Source organism: Leiobunum rupestre, chromosome 1 (genome assembly GCF_980474605.1).
Source record: "Leiobunum rupestre chromosome 1, qqLeiRupe1.1.hap1, whole genome shotgun sequence".
Classification (NCBI taxonomy): domain Eukaryota; kingdom Metazoa; phylum Arthropoda; class Arachnida; order Opiliones; family Sclerosomatidae; genus Leiobunum; species Leiobunum rupestre.
The window spans coordinates 39,184,607-39,202,241 of NC_143384.1; the positions used below are offsets into that span (position 1 = coordinate 39,184,607).

Below are 17,635 nucleotides of genomic sequence, written 5' to 3' on the forward strand. Positions count from 1 at the left end.
TGCTCCTAAAATTCCCCGACTTTTCCCGACTGTTATTCTCGCTCTTAAAATTCCCCGACTGTTATACTTGCTCTTAAAATTCCCCGACTGTTATTCTAGCTCTTAAAATTATCCGACTGTTATTCTGGCTCTTAAAATTCCCCAACTGTTATACTTGCTCTTAAAATTCTCTGACTGTTATACTTGCTCTTAAAATTCCCCGACTTTTCCCGACTGTTATACTTGCTCTTAAAATTCCCCGACTGTTTTACTTGCTCTTAAAATTCCCCGACTTTTCCCGACTGTTATACTTGCTCCTAAAATTCCCCGACTTTTCCCGACTGTTATTCTCGCTCTTAAAATTCCCCGACTGTTATACTTGCTCTTAAAATTCCCCGACTGTTATTCTGGCTCTTAAAATTACCCGACTGTTATACTTGCTCTTAAAATCCCCCGACTTTTCCCGACTGTTATACTTGCTCCTAAAATTCCCCGACTTTTCCCGACTGTTATTCTCGCTCTTAAAAATCCCCGACTGTTATACTTGCTCTTAAAATTCCCCGACTGTTATTCTGGCTCTTAAAATTCCCCGACTGTTATTCTGGCTCTTAAAATTCTCCGACTGTTATACTTGCTCTTAAAATTCCCCGACTTTTCCCGATTGTTATACTTGCTCTTAAATTTCACCGACTTTTCCCGACTGTTATTCTGGCTCTTAAAATTCCCCGACTGTTATACTTGCTCTTAAAATTCCCCCACTTTTCCCGACTGTTACACTTGCTCTTAAATTTCCCCGACTTTTATTCTGGCTCTTAAAATTCTCCGACTGTTATACTTGCTCTTAAAATTCCCCGACTTTTCCCGACTGTTATACTTGCTCCTAAAATTCCCCGACTTTTCCCGACTGTTATTCTCGCTCTTAAAATTCCCCGACTGTTATACTTGCTCTTAAAATTCCCCGACTGTTATTCTGGCTCTTAAAATTACCCGACTGTTATACTTGCTCTTAAAATCCCCCGACTTTTCCCGACTGTTATACTTGCTCCTAAAATTCCCCGACTTTTCCCGACTGTTATTCTCGCTCTTAAAAATCCCCGACTGTTATACTTGCTCTTAAAATTCCCCGACTGTTATTCTGGCTCTTAAAATTCCCCGACTGTTATTCTGGCTCTTAAAATTCTCCGACTGTTATACTTGCTCTTAAAATTCCCCGACTTTTCCCGATTGTTATACTTGCTCTTAAATTTCACCGACTTTTCCCGACTGTTATTCTGGCTCTTAAAATTCCCCGACTGTTAAACTTGCTCTTAAAATTCCCCCACTTTTCCCGACTGTTACACTTGCTCTTAAATTTCCCCGACTTTTATTCTGGCTCTTAAAATTCTCCGACTGTTATACTTGCTCTTAAAATTCCCCCACTTTTCCCGACTGTTACACTTGCTCTTAAATTTCCCCGACTTTTCCCGACTGTTATTCTGGCTCTTAAAATTCCCCGACTATTATATTTGCTCTTAAAATTTACTGACATTTTTACTTGTTCTTTAAATTCCCTGAAATTTTCACTTGGTGTCTAAATTCCCCAACTTTCCCGGACTGTTATAAATGCTCTTAAAATTCCCTGATATTTTATTTGGCCTTTAAATTCCCTGAAATTTTCACTTGATGTTTAAATTCCCCAACTTTTCCGGACTGTTATAAATGCTCTTAAAATTCCCTGACATTTTTACTTGGTCTTTAAATTCCCCGACTTTTCCGACTGTTATACTTGCTCTTAAAATTCCCTGACATTTTATTTGGTCTTTAAATTCCCTGAAATTTTCACTTGGTGTTTAAATTCCCCGACTTTTCCGGACTGTTATAAATGCTCTTAAAATTCCCTGACATTTTTACTTGGTCTTTAAATTCCCCGACTTTCCCGACTGTTATACTTGCTCTTAAAATTCCTTGACTTTTCAAGAATTAGCAGGTAATGTGGAGAACCTGTTTAATGTTTATTTCGTTTTATTTTATACTTTTTAAAACAAGGAATATAGGAATGAAAACAGCCAATTTGAAAAAAAAAATTCCATTAATATTTATTGCGTTTTATTTTGTACTTTTCAAAGTAACGAATTTGTATATAAAAATAGCAAAATGTTTTAACAGTAATATAGACGTCGATCATGATAGTTAGTAGATGTAATCTAGGATTTGGTAAAATTGGGGTTGCGTTTCTCCACAAATGCTGCCATGCCCTCCTTACGATCACTCTGAAAATAAATTAATTAACATTAACTAATGCTAAATTTTAACACATTTATCCATAAAAGACCAATTAACAAATCGATTACACAGAAACAAAACATTTATAGCGAAGTCATTGGAGGTTCAATTTTAACACTTATTTAAACCAGATGGCGCCAAATTAAACATATTGGCGGGAAGGGAATAAAATATTTAACTAAAAAAATACTTTTAACACTATTTTGAGTTATGTTTAATGTAAAACTGTAAGCGAAAGATCATTGGATGAAAAATTCAGACGAGAAATCGAGAAATCCGTCAAGAAATCTGGTCCAGCGTAAAATCCCGGACACATTTTTGCTGAATGTCCGACCACTCGAAATAAATACATTCGGGATAGTCATAAATAAGTGCCTTAGTTAACTTGGTTAAATTTTAGGACTTTATAATTTTCTTAAAAATGTCCTTATTGCAAGGAAATTGAATTGGTTTTTGAAGAAAAGTAATCTCTAGCTTCAAAGTGGTGCGGGGAAAACTACGTGGTAGAACTTACACAAACTGCACTGTGACACAAGCTAGTACCTTCGGCGTTGTACAGTAGCGCCACCGGTGGACTGCGTTAGAACTCGAGCCACAGTTTCACAGTATCAATGTGCAGTTTGAGCAGATTCTGCTAATTAGTTTTCCCAACGCCACTTTTAAATAGTATGAAATCTTACCGTTGCGAAAGTCGAGTGGAAAATATGTTTTTCAACAGCCAAACCTTCTTCTAAAGTCGTATTGTAGGCTATTAAAAATACAGAGATCAGTAATTCTACTGCAAAAAAACTATTTCTTTTTAAAAAGACACGTACCATGAAGAACTGCCTTCTTGCAAAGAACGGTAATCAGTTTCGAGTTAGAGGAAATTTTTTCTGCCAGTTTGATGGCTTCACCTACAACTTTGTCCGTGGGGAAAACCCTGCTTACAAGACCTACATTAACGAGCCTAATGTCAAAGGTTAAATCAACCTATAAAGCAAGAACGCATTCCGGTACCTACGAATATGTGACTGCAGTGATTCAGGACCACATATACCAAATGCGACTGGTAATGTTATTATACGCTTGCATAGAGAAATTCACCTCATAGAAACGCGTATAAACTTTTAAAAGCCGATTGATGCGACATCTGTTGCCAGTTTCTGTAAGCGCTTAAGGTACTTCGTAAATTAGCATTTTGTTGGAATAGAAAGCGAATTTAAAGGGATTTTTGGAAATAAAAACTCTTAAAAGATAATCAAGTGTGCGCGCAAAACGTTAAGTGGGTTTTAGGTTAAGCCCCATCCGGAATTGAAATCCTGGGTTAAAATATTCAATTATCTTAATACATTTTATACTTGGTTAAAATATTGAACGAGTTATTTGGAATTAAATAGCATTTTAAAAGTTTACAATAATGGACAAATGATGGCGACACTAAATTTATCCGTTGTCGTAAGGTTCCAATATTTTTAGTGAGGCGTTATGATTGTGGGATGCACGTCGTCTGATATCTACACAGCTCGAATGTTCGTCTGCTTTACACTACGCTATGATATTGGTCCATATTCTAAGGTACCCAAATGCATTCTTGTCAACATTAATTTAAAGTGGTTTTTACCCCATTTATCAGCTTCGGCGGCTGTAATCATATTTCCACTCAAAACTATTTCCATGGCTCGAGATTTCCCGACCAATTTGGGTAACCTTTGGGTTCCTCCGGCACCTTCATTCGAAATTTAGACGTGTTAGTATTAAAAAATATCCACGACCAAGAACGCATAGACGTAACTATGAAAATATTACATACCGGCACCATGAAGTTCTACTTCTTAAATTAAGGGAATTAACTGGCGACCTCTAGACTACATTTTTCATATAGTCAAGGCAAGAATTGATCTATTTATATAAACATTCTCTATAAAATAGATCAATTCTTGGTCAAGGATAATGAAGTATATCAATTATTATTTATTTTTAATTTATAAATATAATACTTCAATTAGCAAATGAAAATTTAAAAACTATTTTAAAATTTTCAAACTTTAATATCCTACTTTTTATTTTCCAGATGGCGCTACACGCAGTTTTTTTGGGCGTTTCCATTTGGATAAGTATGAGATCATGGCCGCAGGGTACAATATTATAGTTACAAGTTCTTAGTTACTTCTACGAGTTTTCCAAGGACAAAATAACTAGACCTGGAATAGTTCCAATGATAATTTCGGGTTGTCCAAATTTGGCATTTTCTCCGGCGTAGATGATGTCACACATCATGGCTAATTCGCAACCTCCACCCAACTAATTTGTCATACAACATTACTGTCAGATTTATCGTTTAAATATGAAATTAGACCGAGCCAGAAGAGATCCAAGGTTATTCAAGGTCGGGGCATTTTAAAAAAATTTAATCTCAAGGTTGATTTCGGAAATCCGAAATTGTTTGAGATTTTGGAACATATTTTGGGATTTCCAAGTTAATACAAGATTTAAGAACCCTTTTTATGCAGTGTCCTGTTTTGAATACTTCCATTCAAAAATTACCGCATGATAATCAAGATTAGCACAAATTGCCAGGGCCGCCAAGAGCGGTCCCAGGCCCCGGTAAAACAATACTTTCGGGCCCCAAGAGCTACCAATTCGCACTAGGAAGTCGGTTTCACGTAGGGGGTGAGTTTACCCCGCCAAGTGAGTTCCGACTAGCGCGAACCGAACGATAGTCGGGAGTGACCAAAGACTATTTAAGCTATCGCTACATAGACTGGACTCTCAGGCCTTCAAAAAGGTTGACAACTTTAACCCCCAGTGCCACCTAGTATCAAAGCAAAGAACTAAAAATCCTGACATCTGTTGGTTGCTATTGACAATTTTAAAACGCCAGCGCCACGTAGTTTCGAGGTAAGAAACTAAAATAAAAATTTCTGACACCATTCCGGCAAATTATAATATTATCATAAGTTTCTTTTTTTAAATGAATATTTCTTTGCCTCAATACTTGATGGCGCTGATGCTTGAAAAAAAGCCATCAACTTATACTCCATAGACCACGCCAGTCTATGTAAGCGTAGCTTTATATAGTCTTTGGGAGTGACGGAGTCGGAGATAGGATCGAGCGTCCTTGGACCTCCGTTTCTCTCCACGGGGTAACTCCCGTTGTCAATTTTTTAGGTGCGAACAATAGTCGGAGAGGGAATCTCCGTTTCCATATGTAATATCGCGAGCCGCTTTTGTTCCGATAAATGATTTTTCATTTTTATTATTTAAATACAATGGGTGTTTTAATAACTATAGAATTGGAATTATAATTATTTGATTAAATAACATTTGTGTTTTAATAACAAAATTAGATAGAATTTAAACTGAGGAAAAAAACCTTGTGCGAACGGTAGTTGTAAGAGTGCGAATGGAAATCCGTCTCACTTCCCCCCTGTCTTGTCAGGCCTGCAAATTGCACACTACAATCAGCGTTGCCAGACGCCCTATAATTATAGGGAAAATCTATAATTTTGTCAAAAAAAAAATTCGGTGCCCTATAATTTGAACAGTATACTATATAGGGCATTTTTTTTCGATTTTTCGATATTGATGAACTATAAATCCTATAATTTCACAATTTCCTAGTCAGGTTCGGGAATTTGATATAATTATTATAAAAATGAATAAATGTGTTTTTATTATTTTTAATATTTCAGTTTTTTTCATTTAAAATTTCATAAAAATTGAAATTACCGCCAAATGCAATGTGTCCTATAATTTGGACTGGAAATCTATAATTTTAGTCCTTGGTTCTATAAACAATGAAGAAACATAACAAGGAATGATATGACTAGAGCCCAGCGTTGCCAGTTGTACCATAATTATGGTACACTTCAATAATTTTACTTCGAAATCTTGGTCGTACCATAATTTTAGCCGTGTACCATATGGTACGCTTTCATGCAATAAATTCCTAAAGATGTCCCATATTTTCAATAATTTTTACATAAATCGAATATTATGATTTTTATTCATGTTCAGCCCCATACAAACAAAATTGTCTGGAGCTTTAACCACGGACTTTACTATAAGGTGTAACCAAAGATAATCTAGACTACTCAGAACTAAAGTTACTAAACTCAGTTTGCGGCAGTTTGACAGATCTGTTCTACTCAGCTCCAGCACGATAGCGCCATCTCTTATTTTTCCCCGAAACCCAAAACCACCGACTTCCACCTTAATATCTCTAAATTAGGTGGTTTTGACTCATGTTTCATAAAGAAAATAATATTAAAATTTTAAATAACTACAAATTCTTTGAATAAGAGGAAATTCAATAATTTTTCCAAGAATTCAATAATTCTCGATCAGGGGTGCAACAATTTTCAGTATTTGACCTGGCAACGCTGCTAGAGCCTAGCCAGACCCGACGAGAGAGGGGGGAACCCGGTACAAATTACCGGAGCCCGTGCAGCCTAGGGGCCCGGGATTGAATCGATTGAATAAACAAGGTATACTTATCCCAGAAATGTATAGCTATCTCTAGTAGTAACGGCGGCTCTCTTGGGGCTTGAAATTAATATTTTACCGGGGCCCGGTCCCGCTCTCGACGGCCCTGAGCCTAACGCCGCCGCCGCCGATATTTTCTTGGGTGCCGAACCGCCGCCGAGTCATTTACTTTTTGGCACGCCGCCGACGATAGATTTTGAATTATTATTATTATTCTTTTTTTTAGATTTTCTGCATAACTTTTAATTTTTTTTCCTTCAAAAACAATTTGGAATTTGGTTTCCCAAATTTTCAAAAGGGGGGATAATCTTTGCCCCTTCACGCCGCCGACATAATCTGGTAGCTTAAGCTAAAGTTAATTTTAAATAATAAGTGCTTTTCAAACTGTTAAAAACAATAAATAATAATCTGGTTTATAAGTAGCGGGTGGATAGTGTGCGATTTGTTTGCGAAGGCTCGAAAGCCATTGAATCCCCTGATTAAGAGCCCAGCATCTCTCTGACAGAGATGGAATCATACCTAAAGCGGTTCTGTATATAGACTGAATATATTCATTGTTAATAAAGGTCAGACTAAAGTGGGAATGAAATGATATTAATGAAAGTCTACGTTGTTTAAAACGTGATTAACAAACATGCAAAAGCAAATCACACCATGATAAAGATCGTGTAATTGAAATGTTTTCTTTAAAGATTCTTAGAAAACAATAGGGAATCTCTATCTATTATTAAAATTCCGTCATAACCTCTAACAATGATCTCATACTGGCTCTTGGTATTTGAGAAATACATACAGCGTAACCCTGTACAGCTGCAATAAGTGGCTTAGAAGCATTTGAAACTGCATTCCATTCGCTCAGAAAATTAGAAGTAACGCACTGAGCAAAAGTACTGTCTTTCATTTCTTTAATGTCAGCACCAGCTAGATTTTAAGAAACACACGGTAAACTTAAAACATTAGTTTTAGTTTAAGCAAGTTTTAACAATACCTGCAAATGCTTTCTCGCTTCCAGTTAATACAATAGCACCAATCTCATCATTCGAATCAAACCTTCTAAGTGCATCGGCTAACTCTGACATTAACGGACTACACAATGCATTCAAAGCTTTTGGTCGGTTCAATTGTATGAAACCAACATCGTTTTTCTCACCCTTAACTTCAACCAATATATTCTGATAAGATGTACCTAAGACATTTGAAGACCAAATATATCACTTTGAGAATAACTTTAATGCTAAATTTATAAAGTCTGCATTTAGAATTTAACTTCCCCGCCATTATTTTAAAGACGAAGGCTTAGGAACTAAAATTCTAGGGAAAATTAATGTTTAAGTAACTGTTTTACCTGAAGACATCAGCCGTATGTTTTTACTTAATGCACAGCCAACGATTTTCTTTGATATTTGGACATTACTGCCACTAATTAACACTTTACGTAAAATAGAAGAAGCCATTAGGAATTTAAACCTATTAAAATAAAATTATAGACGGTCAGGAATAGCAGCAGGCAATTGTCCTTGAAAGGAACGCAATCAGCTGGTAAGAAATGTACGCACACGATTTTTGATTGCTGGGGAAAAAATAACGAGAGTGGCGGCATCTATCAATGAAATTGGAAACTCAATTATACTTTCAAAATTGATACGAAGTAATCCACTTTCCTCACTCAAAATGACAAATGAAACCGAAAAATACGACCATTTATTATTTCAAATTATTGAAAATGAAGGCCAGCTGGTTCCTTTTCTTGACGTAGTATTTAGTTTCTTGTATAGAAGGTAAATATATCAATAAATTTTGTAATAATTGCAATTTGACTAAGGCTTAAAGTGTTTTGTCGTCTGCTATAGGACCGATTTTTATAAAATCCAACATGACAAGACAGAAAACATGGGTTTCCCTATTGGAGTTGCCGAACAGTTTGTTAAAGAGGTAAATATTGCCATTTCACACTTTTTGATATGCGATATTTTACGCTATTATAACGACGTTTACTATAGGCATTCTTACGTTACCACCGTCTCTCAATGCAAGATGAGGAGCATTATCAAAATCAGCTAGCATTAGTGAAACAAACTGGTAAAATATTTAATTTGAGAATACTGTAATATCTATTAACTTTAACATTTCTTTTAGGTGATGTACCACCAGCTGTCAATACTGTTGAAATTACGAATACTGTTGTAATTACGGATGAGACAAAAAAAATGACTACGCTTAAATCTAAGAAAAATTCTAGGTTAATATTTGGTATTTCAATCAAAATTTAATTTAACAATAATGACATATTTAAATATAGTTTTGGCAATAATAGTGAAAGCTATAACGGGGCAGTACAGGAAAACTACGCGTGGTCACAAACGATTACAGATATTGACGTACATGTCAAGGTAACGTGATTTTTAAAATAAATATATTTTGAACTGAAAAATGTCAATATTTTAGGTTCCAGAACATATCAACTCGGGGCGTGCTGTTTCAGTAGCTATTTCAAATGCGCATTTGAAAGTTTCATATTTAAATCAAGATGGAAACGGGGCTGAACCATGGAAAACTGTTATAGACGACGATTTCATATTTAAGGTGCAGGGAGACGAAGCTTGTTGGAATCTCATTCCAGGAGAAGAAATATTTGTACGTGATTTAAGTTGCATTAAATTTATTTGGCTACAATTAACAACTAAATCTTTTAAATTAAAATGCAGATTAGTTTAGAAAAGAGTGAAGAGCGTTGGTGGGACTCGTTACTAAAGAGCGAACCTAAAATTGACACTAAAAAGATCGACAACAGTCGGCCTTATGAAACACTGGACCAAGAAAACCGAGCCAAAATTGACGAATTAATGTATAATGAAAGATGTAAAGCTGAAGGCAAATTAACAACTGAACAAATGGTAAATTTTTTTATCAAAAATCAGGATGTAAATAGATAGTAAAATTTGAAATAACTTTCCCAGAAAGTGGAAAAAGCATTACAAGAGGCGTGGGATGTTGAAGGATCACCGTTCAAAGGACAAAGTTACGATTCTACTTTGGTTTCGCAAGTTGTGGGAAATTTGCAGAATTAAAATTTTATATTGTAGTTTATTTGGGGCAAAATAATGTAAATAAATTTGACTTATTTTAAATATGGATGATGTTTACTTTGAGAGAAACTTTAAAATGGAGCTCTGCGTGTTATGAAAAATCAGTGGTGTAGCCCAAAATTAAGTGTTATTATTATTATTATTATTGAAAGGGGTAGAAAGCCGTACACTAAGATGTCGGGATGTTGAAGAAGTCTTGCGTCTCCAACCACATACTAGCAGGGCCCCCAGAAGTCTGGTCCTATAATTCCTACAAAATCCTATATTTTCAAGAATGTCCTATAACATCCTATATTTTTAGCAAAATCCCCCAAAAGTCCTATAAAATCCTATAATTTTCATATTTCGCCCATTTCAAATCCCGCCACTCACGTCGTCAGTGAAATTGCTAGATTTAGCTATAGGACAAATTCCTATACCGTCATTCTAGTCTGTACTTTTCTTATTGTTAACATGGTTAGCTACTAGTATATTTTTGTGACAAAATGGTTGAATAGTTTCTAGTTTTTAAGTGAAAATTGCACATTTATTTCTCTAAATATAGATATTTTGTTTTTAAATGCATAAAGTTAGTAAATTAAATAGCATATATAGTCCTATAAAATCCCTTAATTGTGTAAAAATAGTCCTATATTTTTAGAAATATAATCCTATTTTTCCTATATAAAAGTTGAAGATTCTAGTTGGGGCCCTGTACTAGTTACAGCTACAAAGAATGTGAGAGGCAGTTTCCTCCTCAGCCAGACAAGCGCTGCAAATTGGGTCATCACTGACTCCAATAAGGTTTTAGTGTCGGTTAAGTAAGTCGATGTTGGTCCATATCGTAATTTAACCGATTTTGAGAATTTACCGATATTCAAACCGATTTTTACTGATATTTTACAATAAATTAAAAAAGCCAAAGGTCAAGGTTACCGCAGTAGCAAAATGTGGTCGGGCTGACGTCGTCGAAAATGGGTGGGCCAACTTAGTCGGTGTGTGGTCGGCTCAAAGGTCCAAATGTCGCAGTCGGCCGACGTTATGTTTTGTGGTAAATAGCGAGTCACTATTTCGATGTCCGCCCAACTTATTTGCCGAATAATAATCCGACCACAAAAGTCTTGTCTGCTAGCCTCTTGCGCCTGATTATTAGTTGGTCCGACCAATATGCGTTCCTTTTGCATATTCACATAATTATTTTTTAATAATCAGCTAGGCTAATACCCAAGGAACCACCATAGGCCTAAGTCATCAAGCGACTTTTAAAGCCATTAAATTCAGGTGGCCAGGTTATTCTAAAACTATACTTCAGTCGGAATCTGGTCGGCATCAAGAGTACAAGCCGACACTGACCCGACACAAAAGCGGACTTCATGTGCCACTGGGGGAAAGGCATGTTGTTCCGTACAAAAATATATTTGGTAGGTAATAATATTGGATTTTATCAGCTTAACATTTGTACCGAACAGCAGGCCTGTTGCTCTCAATGGCGGATACAGAAAAAACTCAAGGGGGGGGGGGCGCTAAAAGACATCTTGAGCTATGGGTGTAATTACAAAGTATAGTACTAGCTACTATACTTAGCTACATTGTCCAAATGCGGAGAAAAAATGATATAATAAGTACGATAATTAAGAAAAAATAATTAAATTATATAAAAATAGCTCAACGGCACTTACGAAATTTATCTAATCGACAATTGAAGGCCGAACCGGAGGATTAGATTTACAGCTAGGAGCAACAAACACAAGGAGAACTAGCCTTTAAACACGCTACAAATTTCATTGAGCGTTTTACGGGCGGGAGGAAGACCATTTCCGAATTTTCCCCTTCCGACGGCAGCAGGCGCTATAGCGTCTAACCAATGAAAACTGTACGCGAGACAATGCACGACGTTTGACGGGTTGCGTTCTCCTTGTGTGGGCAGTGCTGTGTTTGTTGCTCCTAGTTTACAGCGAGGGGTAAGACACTCTGCGAACTCGGTGTACACTGTCGTACCTTTCACAGTGCTAAATGGAACTCTTGAAAATATGTACCTTTAACAGTGCTAAATGCACGAACTCGGTGTACAGATTTTCTGGGACTTTCTTACCCCTCGGTTTACAGTAGCATAGCCAGGATTTTTTCGTGAGTAGGCACTTAAGAAGCTCCCCTTCAAGAACTTCTTGGTAATTTTCGTTGATATTTAACTGGCCAAATTATTGTATTGCATTATATCAACTACTAATTGAGGCTTGTCTCCCCCATTGCGGACGTGTTATAATTATGTTGAGAGAATTGAAACTCCTTTCGGATATTATTTGCCACTGTAACGCGTAAAATCCTCAAAGTCATATTGCATTGCGATTAAATAATTAAAGCAGTCAGGCAGTGACACTACTCGAGTTTTTTTATGCCATTAATGCTTTGAAAAGGCCAGTGTTTTCTAAGAGTCTAGTTTCCATTTCTGATAAATTAATAGATTATTTAGAAGTCGAAGTAAGTGGTTCTCATCCGCTCAATTAGCGTATTTGCTTCTGTCGTTCCGCTTTCAGTAATAGAAGTAATGTATCATTATCCTGTTGGGTATTATCTTCCGTTTTCCTAAACTTGAAGGTTCGCTGCTACGAACCTGTACCCAGGGCCGCATTATCCATAAGGCTGACTAGGCTGTCAATTAGCGTATTTGCTTCTGCCTAAGGGCCCACCAAGAGCAGGGGCCAAGCAGAGACCCACGTATCTCAAGCGAGAGGGGGATGTTGAGGGACCCAAAGAAGATCGAAGCCTAGGGGCCCTGCCGGTGTCGGAATATGGGAAGATTCCAGGGGCGGATCTAGGCATGGTCTTTATGGGCTGCAGCCTGGGGTCCCGTTCAATCAAAGGGCCCCCTTCGCACATAAAATGTTTAATTTACCCTGCAAATAGCAACGGTTTCCGTTAAAACGACTTTAATTGAGAAACATACCTGCGACATTCAGCAGGGCGTTTAACCCTCCAGTGGGCCTTAGAAATAATTAGAAATCTCATTTACCGTCATTTTGGACCTTCGTAGGCCTTTTATATGGAATCGTAGGTCCTAATTTATCTAAAAAAATTCGTCGGCCCCAGGCACTTTGCCTTGATTCGTATAAGGTTGGCCCAGTAGCTGTAAGTAGTATAGAAAAATATTGAGGATATAGAGTTGCATTGTGCCACCGTCACTTGATCAAACTGTCCGACGTAAGTCAGTAAGATATGTCGCTAGATAATCTTTCCTCTGACACTTATAAACCACCTTTCGGTAAACCTCTCCAAGAATTTTTAATAATTGAATAACTATCATAGTATGATAATTAGGAAAAATTTTAACCAAGCTCATTTTCAGAGTTTTTTTGGGTACGGTTTTTACACACAATCCTAAGGATTTTTGTGTATTAGTCTCACGTACAGTGTAGCCGATGCCGATGCCGATGCCGCTGCCGCCGTGTCGCGCATATCTCTTCAACGTTTAGGCCAAGAAGAGTCTATGATATCTCGTTCGAATGTACAAACATCGCCATTGATAGCGTTTCATAAAGTTTTCAAATCGGAGCCCTAGAAGTTGGGCATTTGCCAAATTTACTATTTTCAGTGGTTTCGCTTTATGTGGTAGATATTTTATTTAAAATTAAGTCCGATAACGTTAAAAAAATATTATTGGATAGGTAAGGATTTAGCGGACCTACAACTTCGGTTATATCAGTAAATATTAAATTTAAGTATAGTTTTCAGGGTAATTTTCGTGTGTTTATATTTTCGCCTAAAAATCTACATAACGTTCCTTAATTTAAGTCCGACTTTCATGAAAGTTTTATTTTTGAATAGCTGTGGTTTCCATATAACCTAGAATAGCAATTACGTTGCTTAATTTTAATTCTAAGTAAGGTTTTTTGGACAGCGTATACGTACCCCCCTGAACTTCGAACATTGGAAATACGCGTGGTTATAGAGCCTATACGCGAATTTATCTCTGGCATTTTTGAAGGCCGTTCTAATATGACCCAAAGTAACAAATACGTCTGACACTTATCGGAGTAATACGCGATGCTTACAACGTATGACCTGAAGTAACAAAGAAGTGTGACAATTATCGGAGTAATACACGATGACCTGAAGTAACAAATAAGTAGGGCACTTATCGGAGGCCGTTCTAATATGACCCGAAGTAACAAATAAGTGTGACACTTATCGGAGTAATACGCGATGCTTACAACGTATGACCTGAAGTAACAAAGAAGTGTGACACTTATCGGAGTAATACACGATGACCTGAAGTAACAAATAAGTAGGGCACTTATCGGAGGCCGTTCTAATATGACCATAAGATACAAATAAGTGTCACACTTATCGGAGCAGTACGTGATGCTTGCAACGTATGACCTGAAGTAACAAAGTAGTGTGACACTTATCGGAGTAATACACGATGACCTGAAGTAACAAATAAGTAGGGCACTTATCGGAGGCCGTTCTAATATGACCCGAAGTAACAAATAAGTGTGACACTTATCGGAGTAATACGCGATGCTTACAACGTATGACCTGAAGTAACAAAGAAGTGTGACACTTATCGGAGTAATACACGATGACCTGAAGTAACAAATAAGTAGGGCACTTATCGGAGGCCGTTCTAATATGACCATAAGATTCAAATAAGTGTCACACTTATCGGACCAGTACGTGATGCTTGCAACGTATGACCAGAAGTAACAAATAAGTGTGATCAGAAGTAAAAAATAAGAAAGACACTAATCGAAGGAATCTTCTATGCTTTCAAAGTATGACTAAAAGTAACAAATAAGTGTAAATACAATTATGTGTGGCCGTGTGATACCGGCGTTGCAGGCTGCTGTGAATAGTTCAAACAAACTTAACACATTAGAAGGATTGTGTGGATTCTGACCGTTGTACGTCTTGTTTTATTTCGAACCCTGCTTTAATGACGTAAAATTGGGTGACGTGAAAGCTCTCGCGTTTCATTCGTTATTGAAAATATACAGCTTTTTGTTAGTCGTCTGCTAGTTTTCATCATCGGTGAAAAATGACAAAACCCATCGGCGGATCAAGTAACTATGCCTCATAGTTCCTTGATATAGATATTTTTCCGGTATTAGAATCCATGATAGTTGGTTACCAAGCTTCCAAGAAAAGATCGATAATAATGGTCCGTAAAGATGAAGTCTATTTTCCTCTAAATCCTGAACAAAGGCCTAACAGCTCAGATTTAGAAGCATGGAGTTAATCAAATTGCTATCAAAATCCTGTGAGAGTTATCATACCATCCTACAAATTAAAGGCAATCCTATGATTCCTATCATGATAGGATTTCAAACAACGTATTCCATAGTGCTTGGCACAAAGTGTTAAAACCATTGGGTCTTTTCCTTGCATGAACTCAATACAGTCTTTAAAACGGCGCGGAGGGAATATTAAAAATGCTGTTCTCTAAAAATATGTTGATTTCCGAAACCACTGCTTTCAACCTTTTTTTGAGTTCTTTTGTAACATTATTCTTATTCATATTTCGGTCTATCAGAACTTAATTATTCTCAACTCCACAAAATACCCTAATTAGCAAGCAGACGACAGAGCAAACGACACATAATTTAGTTATAAGCTCCTCGTACTATATTCCGCCACAATTGAATCAAAGCCGTTATTCATTCCAAGTAGCGTTATGGATTCCTGATGGAATGTAAAATAACATGATCAGGAGGGGGTCCCAATTTTGGATTCCCTTTAGAAGGATTTTGGGCCTCTTTTTTTTATCAAGCAAACTATTGTGACTTATGCTAAAAAAATCAATTTCCAATTTCCATGTAAGAACTTTTTGTAGAATATTTAGGAATTTTAACGCACTCTCGCCAGCTGAATTTTCTCACATAGTTAGCTTTTAGTTGTTTTATGAAAAAGAGATGGCGATGGAGTCTATCGCGACGCGTGCTACGAGCTATTCCAATCTCACTTCAATCTTTATTGTGAAAGTCGAACCTTAGAGTCAAAGTATATGTGTGGAAGGAATGAACTATATGCCCCAAAGAGTTAGAAATCAGCCACTCCAGGGGACTGAAAATCCTATCTCCGCTACCTTTGGCTGTACGGCGTAGCTAGAGAAACCTCCGCTACTCTCATAGCCGCTACTATCTAATGGAAAAAAATGAAAGAAAATAAGTAGTCCCGAACTCGACGCTAACACAAATTTTGAGCTTGCCAGAGTGCGTTTAAGACACCACCTTCAAAGGGTGTCTCTTATTTAAAATATTTGTAGAACCCTTGGTATTATTTGGGCGGCCCCTTTAATATGTCATGGTACGCCATATAGCATACATATATTTATTTATCCCTTTTGAATTCGGGGGGACCCAGATACAGAGTCGCATTAGTAGTGTTATTAATAAACTCAACAATCAAAATCAAAATAAACACATTAATAAGAACTTAAAGCAAGTGACGGCTCTATCATTTCCACTTGTAATCCTGTATTATGAAAAAGGCCCCTGTTATTAGAGATGACACTGAATCTAATTATCTATCCGATTCTTCGAAAAACGCGACTTTACTGCAGAGCGTGGTGCCATCTATTTATGCCAAAGGAAGCTAAAATTTAAATAGCCAAATGATAACGTCGTCAGAGAGTCATTGTAGAGTATTATAGTTAAACAACTTATACTCTATTTAGTGGACTTTCACCTAAATTATATATATTCCATGTAAAAATAGTGTTTATAATTGCTGTAATTTATGTTTTTGACCAATTTACAAACGATCCAATCAACGCTAGGGGTACCTATAAGTAACGCCTTTTTTTATTTCGACGCTAGCGACATCTATTGCAAAAAGAGCTACTTCACGTCGAGCCGCCACTTTCTTTAAGCAAATTAATGAAAGTAAAGCGTAAAAATGCAACTGAATTTAAACGTTAACAAAATATGTCCTAATTAAATTAAAGTTAAAATTAAAATTATATTAGTGTGCAAAATGCAATAGAGCAGCATGTGATAATAATGGTTAACTAGGGCGGAAACACATATTATAATGCACTCAAAAAAGCAAGCTTTACGCACCCCCAATGCGAGGCAACCTCCAAGGTATAGCCTAGCTATGGAGGAACTTATGCGTGAACTTGGAGTAAATTACATAGGATTGCTCTAATGCAACTTTATACACCAACTTCTGCCAGGGAACACCTAACCACAAATATCCAACGAATATTGTCTACTCCCTGCCACCGCCACTGACAATTGTAAAGCTTGTATTTTGAAATATTCTTAACGAAATAATTAATTTCCCAAGTCTTTTCTTGATAACTTGACGCACCCTTGTATTACTTTCCATTTGAAAAAAATTAAAAAGCAATGGTTCAATTACAAGCACAATAAATAAAGGCAATGTAACAAATATTTATCTTTCAGTCGGAACTTATACGGGATAGAAACTAACCTATTCTTTAAATTTTTATAAGGATTCCTTGGGGTCTGACGATCTGTCTAACCACTTGGAATATTTTTCCATCAACAACTTCCAAATTTCGCCTTTGCAGGTCAGCGTCACGAAAAGGAAGACTCCCTGGAGTTCGGTGACCATCACGAACGGATGGAAGATCTCCCGCAACTCGCTGACGACGGCCACGAACCCGAAGACCCAACTGAGCCCAAGAATGGCCGCCAACTTGACGCTCAAAGTAAAGAAGCGTTGGAAGGACTCCTTGTTGACCATCCTCGTCTCTTTGGCCGACGAGTACCAGTTTCTGTTGGTCACCACGAAGAGAACGGCGTTGCAGAACAAGAGCGCCGCGATGGGCCCGCTGGAAAATAAGATTCTGGGCCATTTCTGGCTGATGAAACACAATTCTTGACCGTAGTTAGGTT

General features: G+C 37.0%; 2 protein-coding genes across 3 annotated transcripts; one reads left to right on the forward strand and one right to left on the reverse strand.

Moving 5' to 3' along the window:
* Positions 1–2,162: 2,162 nt before the first annotated feature.
* LOC149962843 (enoyl-CoA hydratase, mitochondrial-like) lies at positions 2,163–4,497 on the reverse strand. Its single transcript, XM_090164461.1, has 5 exons — positions 4,425–4,497; positions 3,845–3,949; positions 3,057–3,176; positions 2,922–2,989; positions 2,163–2,228 (listed from the first exon to the last, which is right to left on the reverse strand). Exons 1-5 carry the CDS (start codon positions 4,495–4,497, stop codon positions 2,163–2,165), a joined length of 432 nt encoding a protein of 143 aa, XP_090020587.1.
* A 3,827-nt stretch (positions 4,498–8,324) lies between these two features.
* Positions 8,325–9,840, forward strand: LOC149962844 (nudC domain-containing protein 3). 2 transcript variants are annotated; one of them, XM_090180162.1, is made up of 8 exons: positions 8,325–8,486; positions 8,559–8,640; positions 8,709–8,787; positions 8,845–8,947; positions 9,023–9,098; positions 9,154–9,342; positions 9,414–9,602; positions 9,666–9,840. In XM_090180162.1, the coding sequence occupies exons 1-8, from the start codon at positions 8,380–8,382 to the stop codon at positions 9,774–9,776; spliced, it is 936 nt and encodes a 311-aa protein (XP_090036288.1). In that variant the 5' UTR covers positions 8,325–8,379; the 3' UTR covers positions 9,777–9,840. The 2 variants fall into 2 exon arrangements, with proteins under 2 accessions (XP_090036288.1, XP_090036279.1); XM_090180153.1 differs by having other exon boundaries at positions 8,326–8,486; positions 9,008–9,098.
* Positions 9,841–17,635: the final 7,795 nt, after the last annotated feature.